This window comes from Ctenopharyngodon idella, chromosome 16, assembly GCF_019924925.1.
Source record: "Ctenopharyngodon idella isolate HZGC_01 chromosome 16, HZGC01, whole genome shotgun sequence".
Taxonomy (NCBI): domain Eukaryota; kingdom Metazoa; phylum Chordata; class Actinopteri; order Cypriniformes; family Xenocyprididae; genus Ctenopharyngodon; species Ctenopharyngodon idella.
This window is the reverse complement of record NC_067235.1, coordinates 34,836,284-34,847,500: the sequence shown is the minus strand read 5'-3', so window position 1 is coordinate 34,847,500 and position 11,217 is coordinate 34,836,284. Positions and strand designations below refer to the sequence as shown.

Sequence of the window (11,217 nt, the reverse complement as noted above, 5' to 3'; positions counted from 1 at the left end):
GTGTTTGATTATACTGATTGGACTTGATTAGGAAAGCCACACACCTGTCTATATAAGACCTTACAGCTCACAGTGCATGTCAGAGCAAATGAGAATCATGAGGTCAAAGGAACTGCCTGAAGAGCTCAGAGACAGAATTGTGGCAAGGCACAGATCTGACCAAGGTTACAAAAAAATTTCTGCTGCACTTAAGGTTCCTAAGAGCACAGTGGCCTCCATAATCCTTAAATGGAAGACGTTTGGGACGACCAGAACCCTTCCTAGAGCTGGCCGTCCGGCCAAACTGAGCTATCGGGGGAGAAGAGCCTTGGTGAGAGAGGTAAAGAAGAACCCAAAGATCACTGTGGCTGAGCTCCAGAGATGCAGTCGGGAGATGGGAGAAAGTTGTAGAAAGTCAACCATCACTGCAGCCCTCCACCAGTCGGGGCTTTATGGCAGAGTGGCCCGACGGAAGCCTCTCCTCAGTGCAAGACACATGAAAAAACACCTGAAGGACTCCAAGATGGTGAGAAATAAGATTCTCTGGTCTGATGAGACCAAGATAGAACTTTTTGGCCTTAATTCTAAGCGGTATGTGTGGAGAAAACCAGGCACTGCTCATCACCTGTCCAATACAGTCCAACAGTGAAGCATGGTGGTGGCAGCATCATGCTGTGGGGGTGTTCTTCAGCTGCAGGGACAGGACGACTGGTTGCAATCGAGGGAAAGATGAATGCGGCCAAGTACAGGGATATCCTGGACGAAAACCTTCTCCAGAGTGCTCAGGACCTCAGACTGGGCTGAAGGTTTACCTTCCAACAAGACAATGACCCTAAGCACACAGCTAAAATAACGAAGGAGTGGCTTCACAACAACTCCGTGACTGTTCTTGAATGGCCCAGCCAGAGCCCTGACTTAAAACCAATTGAGCATCTCTGGAGAGACCTAAAAATGGCTGTCCACCAACGTTTACCATCCAACCTGACAGAACTGGAGAGGATCTGCAAGGAGGAATGGCAGAGGATCCCCAAATCCAGGTGTGAAAAACTTGTTGCATCTTTCCCAAAAAGACTCATGGCTGTATTAGATCAAAAGGTGCTTCTACTAAATACTGAGCAAAGGGTCTGAATACTTAGGACCATGTGATATTTCAGTTTTTCTTTTTTAATAAATCTGCAAAAATGTCAACAATTCTGTGTATTTCTGTCAATATGGGGTGCTGTGTGTACATTAATGAGGAAAAAAAATGAACTTAAATGATTTTAACAAATGGCTGCAATATAACAAAGAGTGAAAAATTTAAGGGGGTCTGAATACTTTCCGTACCCACTGTATATATATATATATATATATATATATATATATAATGTATTCTGTAATGTGAGAAAAAAATACATTATGAAAAATATAATAGAAAACAACAGATAATATATATATTATATATATAGGCTTCATTTTTGTTAGGTAAAATAAAATTTCTTTTATTTTGATTTTGGGATGAAATGATGTTCATTATGTTTTTTGAGACTCACCTGGGCATAAAGTTTGAAATCAAACCAGATCACCACAGAGTCCGAACACTATTTTTACCCGCACAGATGGCATTGTGCTCGTAACATAAATAACCCATGCATTAGTGTACGGCCGCGCCTCAGGGGACGCGTTTCCTTCAGCTCACTAGGTTTCTGTTTTCTCCCTGTTTCTCATCTAAAGAAACAATGAGGGGCTCATTTGAAAACTGATTATGTTGCTGATCTCTCAGAGGAATATATGGGGCATATCTTAAAAAAAAGAGAGAGAGACATATTTCCTTACACGCTGCCGCCCGCCGTCTCGGGCTCTCACAGATTCGCTGAAGTAAACATGGAGCTCTTCCTCATTTTTAACACTCATTCTCATTTGCACCTTTTGCTTTTCCTCTGCAACACACGGGGAATACTAACAAACCCAGAGCGACGATAACCGTACACGCAGTATGGACAAAAACAACACGCATCTCATATTCACATGCTGTCAGATCAGATAAAGGAGTGATGATTTACAGCTGACCTGATGTGACAGAAACATTCAGATCTGCACAAGCTTCAGATGTTCGACTGACAGATACGTCACAAAATCATTTGAAATGATCTAATGCCCTTAAATATTTATTTACATGTCCAGTATAACAATACATTCTCACTAAAACATTTTAAAACATGAAAAAAGAGACTTTCATGAACATCTGAATCACTGAATCAGAGTTCTAAATTGATTCTTTTAAACAGTTTGAACTGATTCCTTTGAAACAACCTGTATTATGCAAAGCGCTATATAAAGGTGAAAAGGAAATCCATTAAATTAATAACATACTATGCAAAGGAACTAAATAAATGAATTGTAATATTTTCTGAGAAAATATTTCAGCCGATCACTGACACACACCACAGCGATCTGTTTCTGTCTCTTATTGTTTGTATCTGTTGTGTAAGGTCAAGAGTTTGATTCACGAACTGAAAAAACAAATGTATAGCTTGACTGTAATGTAAATCGCTTCGTATAAAAGTGTCTGTCGAATGCATAAATGTAAACGCAAATACAGTCACATCAGGAAGCTGTAGGTATGATGGATTATTGTTTACCGTATTCTGACTTCAAATCAAGAGATCCGAATTTAACAAATGAGAATGACATGCTGAAAACTGAGAATCGCTCCAGTCTTTATTACTTTAATTACTTTAATATCTGAACACCTCTCATATCATTTACTTTTCAACTTTTCATTTACTCACCCTACTGTTGTTCCAGCTTTGATTTTATCATTTTCTTTTTACTGTGCAACACAAATGGACACAAAGGACTATGGAAGCTTATTTCTGCCACAGAATTAAAACTTTTTAACTCACTTTTTTCACAATTCAGATCTGCAGGATGTTAACTCATAATTCTGATTTTGTAACTCATAATTACAAGATATAAACTAAAAGGAAAATGAAGTCAGAATTGCGAGACGTAACTCAGAATTTGGAGCAAAATAAAGTCAAAATTGCGAGATGTAAACTCGCTATAATGAAAAAAGTCTGCTATTACGAAAAAAATCTGAATTGTGAGAGGTAAACTGCTATAACGAAAAAAATTTGCTATTATGAAAAAAAATCTGAATTGTGAGACGTAAACTCACTTTTACGAAAAAAGTCTGAATTGTGAGATATAAACTCACTTTTACGAAAAAAAATCTGAATTGTGAGATATAAACTCGCTTTTACGAAAAAAGTCTGAATTGTGAGATATAAACTCGCTATTACGAAAAAAGTCTGAATTGTGAGATATAAACTCGCTTTTACGAAAAAAGTCTGAATTGTGATATAAACTCACTTTTATGAAAAAAATCTGAATTGTGAGATATAAACTTGCTTTTACAAAAAAAGTCTGAATTGTGAGATATAAACTCGCTATTACGAAAAAAAGTCTGAATTGTGAGATATAAACTTGCTATTACGAAAAAAGTCTGCTAATACGAAAAAAAATCTGAATTGTGAGATATAAACTCGCTTTTACAAAAAAAGTCTGAATTGTGAGATATAAACTCGCTATTACGAAAAAAAGTCTGAATTGTGAGATATAAACTCGCTTTTACAAAAAAAGTCTGAATTGTGAGATATAAATTTGCTATTACGAAAAAAGTCAAAATTGTGAGATATAAACTCGCTATTACGAAAAAAAATCTGAATTGTGAGATATAAACTCGCTTTTACAAAAAAAGTCTGAATTGTGAGATATAAATTTGCTATTACGAAAAAAGTCAAAATTGTGAGATATAAACTTGCTATTATGAAAAAAAGTCTGAGGTGTAAGATGTAAACTCGCCATAATGAAAAAAGTCTGCTAATACGAAAAAAAATCTGAATTGTGAGATATAAACTCGCTTTTACGAAAAAAGTCTGAATTGTGAGATATAAACTCGCTATTACGAAAAAAGTCTGAATTGTGAGATATAAACTCGCTTTTACGAAAAAAGTCTGAATTGTGATATAAACTCACTTTTATGAAAAAAATCTGAATTGTGAGATATAAACTCGCTATTACGAAAAAAAGTCTGAATTGTGAGATATAAACTCGCTATTACGAAAAAAGTCTGCTAATACGAAAAAAAATCTGAATTGTGAGATATAAACTCGCTTTTACAAAAAAAGTCTGAATTGTGAGATATAAACTCGCTATTACGAAAAAAAGTCTGAATTGTGAGATATAAACTCGCTTTTACAAAAAAAGTCTGAATTGTGAGATATAAATTTGCTATTACGAAAAAAGTCAAAATTGTGAGATATAAACTCGCTATTACGAAAAAAAATCTGAATTGTGAGATATAAACTCGCTTTTACAAAAAAAGTCTGAATTGTGAGATATAAATTTGCTATTACGAAAAAAGTCAAAATTGTGAGATATAAACTTGCTATTATGAAAAAAAGTCTGAGGTGTAAGATGTAAACTCGCCATAATGAAAAAAGTCTGCTAATACGAAAAAAAATCTGAATTGTGAGATATAAACTCGCTTTTACGAAAAAAATTCTGAATTATGCGATATAAACTCACTTTTACAAAAAAGTCAAAATTGCAAGATGTAAACTCGCTATTACAAAAAGTCTGAATTGTGAGATATAAACTAGCTATCACGAAAAAAGTCTGAATTGTGAGATATAAACTCGCTATTACGAAAAAAAAGTCTGAATTGTGAGATATAAACTCGCTATTATGAAAAAAAAGTCTGAATTGTGAAATATAAACTTGCTATTACGAAAAAAGTGAATTGTGAGATATAAACTCGCTATTACGAAAAACAAGTCTGAATTGTGAGATATAAACTTGTAATTATGAAAAAAAGTCTAAATTATAAGATGTAAACTCGCTATTATGAAAAAAAACTGAATTGCGAGATACAAACTCGCTTTTACGAAAAAAGTCTAAATTGTGAGATATAAATTTGCTATTACGAAAAAAGTCAAAATTGCAAGATGTAAACTCGCTATTATGAAAAAAGTCTGAATTGTGAGATATAAACTCGCTATTACAAAAAAAGTCTGAATTGTGACATATAAACTCGCTATTACAAAAAAAAGTCTGAATTGTGATATGAACTCGCTATTACGAAAAAAAAGTCTGAATTGTGATATAAACTCGCTATTACGAAAAAAAAGTCTGAATTGTGAGATATAAACTTGTAATTACGAAAAAAAACCCTCTGAATTGCGAGACGTGAACTCAGAATTTGGAGCAAAATAAAGTCAAAATTGCGAGATGTAAAATAGCTATTACGAAAAAAAGACGAAATTATGAGATGGAAACTTGCTATTACAAGAAAAAAACAAAACGTTTATACTTGCAAATGAGAGATATAAACTCGCACTTGTAAAAAAAAAAGTCGCAATTACCAATTTTATATTTTTATTCCGTGGCAGAAACAAGCTTCCATAAAGGACGACACAATGAACGTGGATGGTGATTTATTAAAAAAATAACTACACAAAATAAAATAACACTATAATAACAATAATAATAATAACAATAATAAAATAAGTGTTGGACTGACACAAGGGTGAGTAAATCAGGACAGAACTGTCCTTTAAATCTTTTTATATCTAACAACATGAATCTAATAATAGACGTTCACATCTTATTCCTCCGTTCAAACGCGCCCTCCAGCTGTCACTCACCTCTTCTGAGCATGTGCACTGGCCTCTCTCTCAGCTTCCTCACCAGGTCTGACTGCGACCGAACGGCCGAGTGCAAACGTGACACTTCACTGAGGACGTCCTGATACGACTGTACGATGGCAATCGTCCTAAACACAGACACGCATCACTCATACATCACATGCCATCATCGTTTTTTATCAATAACACACTCATGCGTTTTTTAATTGCCTGCGTGAATATCTGCAGTGTCAAGAGTTCTAAGTTCAAAGAGGATGAATTTAAAGACGAAAAGAGATTTACTGTGCAAAACTGTCTAAGATATAATATCAAAAATAAAAATAAATCTAGTAGACCATCATGACCCATCCATACTGGCAAACAGGTGCTACTCTACATATAAAACATTTAAGCACAGGAGAAATGTGTCTTCACTATAAAAATGCCAAGAAAATAAAGAAGTTTTAATATTTCCTGATATTTTCCATAACCGTGGGAGAACCTGTTGCTTGATTTACATCACTGAAAATGTAATGTGAGTCCAATTATGTGACTGCTAAATGTTATTTCATTGGTCCATCTTACAGCTGTTACAATCCCGCCCTCTAGTGGACGCCTGCAGCACTGCACACACACAGAAATATGAAAGAAAAGCTTTTCAAATGTCATAAATACCTGAAGTCTGTCATTTCTTCATGAGACTGATCATCACGAACTACACAGTTTTCAGAGGAATCCTGTGAGAAGAACATCATGAATGACACGCACTGACTAACTGCACATTAATACACATTTAAATATATATATATATATATAAACAAACAAACACACACACACACTGTTTGAGCAACAAACAGGAATGAATCTTTAAATCACACGGCTTGTTGATGAGACAAACTGTTGGATGTTGGCATGACAAAAATCTGCTCTGGAAGTGTAAAAGCCGTCTGTGTCTGTTTGCATAAACTGCTTAAACTAGTCTTACAAGCTGGTCATATTTTTTTCTTCAAGACGGGTCATAACTTTTTTAAAGTCAGTAAGATAAAAAGATAGACTGTTCTAGATCTAGTTTCTGCCGCTGGCCGTGAGGTTTGAGGAGGAAGAGACGCACCTGTCCGGCCCGGCAGAGCTTGTGCAGAGCATTATTCTCTATCTGTAAGCGCTCCAGCTGCTCCTGCAGCGACTGGATCTTTGTGTCCACCTGCCAGTAATCCGCTGTATCCGTCAGACTCCTCATGACTGAGAACACAAACACAGCATATACTGGGATTCAGGGATTGTTTACATCATCACAGCCTCAGCGTGTCATTTCTCCTGTATTAAACTGTTTTAGTAAAAATATATTTGGATAATTATTGCCATTTACGACTATGTATTGTTAAATAAATAATTAAATACCATTCCTTAATCCTTTCGTTAATTTACTGAGAAACAGTGCGGAAAACATGCCTTAATTATTTTAACTGTGTTTGAGTATTATTATATAATATTTTACTACTAATTTTTAATAATATGATGATAATTTAATAATTTTTTTAATATATTTTTAATATTTATTTAATATTTTACTATTATTATTTAATAATACAACAATATAATAATATTTAATACTTTAATAATGTAACAATATTATAAATGTTAATAATTTAAAAATATATGTAATAATTGAATAATATAATAGTAATCATTTAAAAACTCAATATTTAATAATTGAATAAAAATACTTTATTTAATATAATAATTTAATAATTCAACAATCTAATAATATTTAATTCTTTAATAATGCTATACACACATATATATATTTAATAATTGAATAACATAATTGTAATCATTTAATAACTCAACAATATTTAATAATTGAATAAAATAATATTTCTTGATTTAATATAATAATAGTTCTCATTTGAATAATATTTATAATAATAATAAAAAATATTTATATATAATATTTATTAGTTTAATAATATCATAATTATAATTAGTTTAATAATATTGTAATTATTATAATTAGTCATTTAAAAATATTAAATGTTTTATTAATATTATTTAATAATAAATATTGTAATAATGTTATATTTTATTTGTTAATTTAAAAATGTATGTAATAATTAAATAATATATTAGTAATCATTTAATAAATCAACAAAATAATATTTAATACTTCAATAATGCTATATATATATATATATATATTATATATATATATATAAATAAATTGAATAACATAATGGTAATCATTTAATAACCCATATTTATAATTATTTTAACAATATAATATTTAATAATAAAATAATAGTTCTTAATTTAATATAATAATAGTTCTTAATTTCTTAATATTTATATTAATAATACAACGTTTATACATAATACTTATTAGTTTAATAATATTTGAATTGTTTAGTCATTTAAAAATATAATATTGAATAAATTGAATAATATAAAAGTGATCATTTAATAACTCAATAATAATATTTAATAATTTAATAAAACAATAATACTTAATTTAATATAATAATTTAATAACTCAACAATCTAATATTTATTACTTTAGTAATGTAATAATATAACATTTATCATTTTCATTATATATAAATTTAATAATTGAATAGCATAATGGTAATCATTCAATAATATAATATTTAATAATTTAATGAAATAATAGTTCTTAATTTAATATAATAATATTTATTAGTTTAATAATATTATTATAATTGAATAATAATATAATAATTGAATAAAATAATAGTAATCATTTAATTACTCAACAACATAATTTTTAATACAATAATAAATACTAAATTTAATGTAATATTTATTAATTTAATAATATTATAATTGTTAATAATGTAAAAACATAATATTATTTAATAATGCAATAATATAATATTTACTTTCTAATCAATGTGGTTTAGTTTAGAAATGTCTGATATATATCAAACAAAACAATAAAACAACAATCATGTGTAGCTTTATGATCCAGAGTCCTGAATCCACACGAGAGTTTGTCCTGCGTGAGAACACGTGAATCACTGAACGTCACCTTGTCTCGTGTCCATCTCTGACTTCAGCTGCAGAAGCTCCAGCTCTCTGGCCTGCAGCTGCTCCGTCAGAACACGCTCTAAATCCACTTTCTCCTTTTTCTGGAAGAAAACGCAGAAATCAGTTTACTGTGTGCATCATGAGGGTTTGAGAGGAATGAGCAGCGAACACTCAAAGTACCACTTTATTCAGCTCCATCTGCAGGTCCTCCTTCTCGAAGTAGATACCGCGGTACGCGCTGAAGGCTTTGTTCATGTACTGCGGCCCTTCAGACGGAGGCGCTTCCGGACGGAAATGCTGCGGAAACATGCAAAGACAGACATGTTCAAAAAGTTTGGATAAATTAAGAAAGATTACAGTTTAAAATAACTGTGAATATATAGTAAAGTGTAATTTATTCCTGGATTTTCAGCATCATTACTCCAGTCTTCAGTGTCACATGATCCTTCAGAAATCATTCTAATATGATGATTTGATGCTCAAGAAACATTTATGATTATCATCAATGTTGACAGTCGTGTGGAAACGGACCTTGTCCTCCAGCTGTTTGACTCTCCTCCGCAGCAGCCCGTTCTCCTTCTCCGTGTCTCGCAGCCTCTTCTTGATGTCCTCGTACGCCGTGACCAGCGCGAAGTGAGACGCCACGGACTCATCGCCGGCACACACGGACACCGGGCTCTCGGTCGGCCCGTACGCTGTCTCGTGCTTCAGGATACAGATATCATCATCCACGGCTGGGGACTCCATACCAGAGCTGAACACAAACACACAAACACACTCCCATCACACACCAAAAATTTACATGCATTTTGTCAAATATTACAGTAAATACTGACTAAAATATATCTGATCTGAGCAATGTGGTGAATTACATATTTTATTGATTTTGACTTTGTTTTTGTTGCTGTTTGTTTTCACTTTGAGCTGCATTTTATGTATATGTAAATATATATATATATATATATATATATATATTTGCAAGAGTTCACAGAAAAATGCCAAAAAGTTAAAAACATTAAATGCACAGAAAATTATTATTTTATAAAGAGTAATAATAAAAATAAATGTTATAATAATAATAATAATAATAATAATAATAATATGAATGATAATATAAAAATACTATTTATTAATAATAACTGTTACAATAATAATAATAATAATAATAATAAATGTATCGGTACATCGATGGCTGAGCCAAATTCTTTGACATCTTTGAAATGTAGCCTATAATAATATAATGTGACATTTTACAATTGTTTTTATTATATAAATGTTATGATATTGTAATACTATAACTGTATTGCTGAAGTGGAACCAACGATGATATATAACATTACTGATAACATGTAACGTTAGTATATTACAAAACATTTTCATATTAATATTAAAATATGACTAAAGTGTCGGTATGACGGGGCTTTTATTATACAGATGATTGTCTGTCATGTATCGATCAGCCATTGGTCAAAGTGAAACAGAAAGCAGCAGCTTTGAAGAAACACGAAAACAAGCAAAGGACAAAACGACACTTTGGAATAAAACAAAGTCGATGAAAATAAAAACGCGTCAAATTAAATATTTAGATTATCTGAGGAGAATCAGGTGAAACCGAAGCATTACTGTATGAAGAGCAAATGTCATTTCAGCAGCACACAAAAACACAAACGACAAGCTTCATCTGTCAAACAAACGGACGTGTTTATATTCATCTGCTGATGTTTCTTATCAAATATGAGACTGAATCATTTATTCTCAATCAGTGAAATATGAGCAACACTCACCAGACAGCAGTCAGTTCGGACAGCAGCTATAAACCATGATAGAGAGTAAAACCGCGGTGTCTGAGAGGTTTAACAACAAACACACACACACACACACACGACACACTGAAAAAAATAAACCAGCAGCACAAACACTCTCTCCAGGAAGTGATTCTCTCTGGCGACTGTACTTCCGGCGGAAACAGAACTGCTTCGCGCTCAAAGCCAGGCGGGGTTGCTGCACTCGCGCCACGTTAGTTTGCTCATAAATCCGAAAAGATTCATTTATTTTGATTATAAAGACGTTTATGATTATGTAAGTGTTTTCAGCGCTGCAGTTACAGCAGCTCGTCGCAAGGTGGCGACAGAGACAAATAAATACATGAAACTGGCGTTTGCTAGTGTAACATGGTGAACAAACACACAGCAAGCAAAGCAAACTAGTAGTTGATATAGTTGAAATATTTTTACATGCTCAAACCATTCATACAAAACTGTGTCATATTTCTTCTGCTAGTAGTTTGACTTTCAACCACGCGGTGGCGCTGCTCACAGATCAAACCTCGTCTATTAACAGCGGCTCCAATCTGTTTCCCAACTCACATTCTTCACAGGCTCAGAGTTTCATAAAAAAGATTTATTCTGACATAGTTTTTATGTTTTACATAACGCTGTAAAGTTTATTATGAAACAAACTAATACAAAATACAATTTAAGTTTATCAGCCAAGTGAACAAGGTCCAAATAAATAAATCAATCAATCT

General features: G+C 32.3%; 1 protein-coding gene across 2 annotated transcripts in view; it reads right to left on the bottom strand.

The window, feature by feature from the left end:
- The window catches only part of azi2 (5-azacytidine induced 2), a 12,995-nt gene extending 2,352 nt beyond the window's left edge, over positions 1-10,643 (bottom strand). For both annotated transcript variants that reach the window (XM_051866390.1, XM_051866389.1), the window contains exons 1-7: positions 10,475-10,643; positions 9,222-9,444; positions 8,871-8,987; positions 8,692-8,791; positions 6,760-6,887; positions 6,324-6,385; positions 5,670-5,797 (exon numbers count right to left, since the gene is read on the bottom strand). In XM_051866390.1, coding sequence (XP_051722350.1) covers positions 5,670-5,797; positions 6,324-6,385; positions 6,760-6,887; positions 8,692-8,791; positions 8,871-8,987; positions 9,222-9,437 — 751 coding nt within the window. In that variant the 5' untranslated portion in view covers positions 9,438-9,444; positions 10,475-10,643. The remainder of the gene's footprint in view (positions 1-5,669; positions 5,798-6,323; positions 6,386-6,759; positions 6,888-8,691; positions 8,792-8,870; positions 8,988-9,221; positions 9,445-10,474) is intronic.
- Between the last annotated feature and the right edge of the window lie 574 nt (positions 10,644-11,217).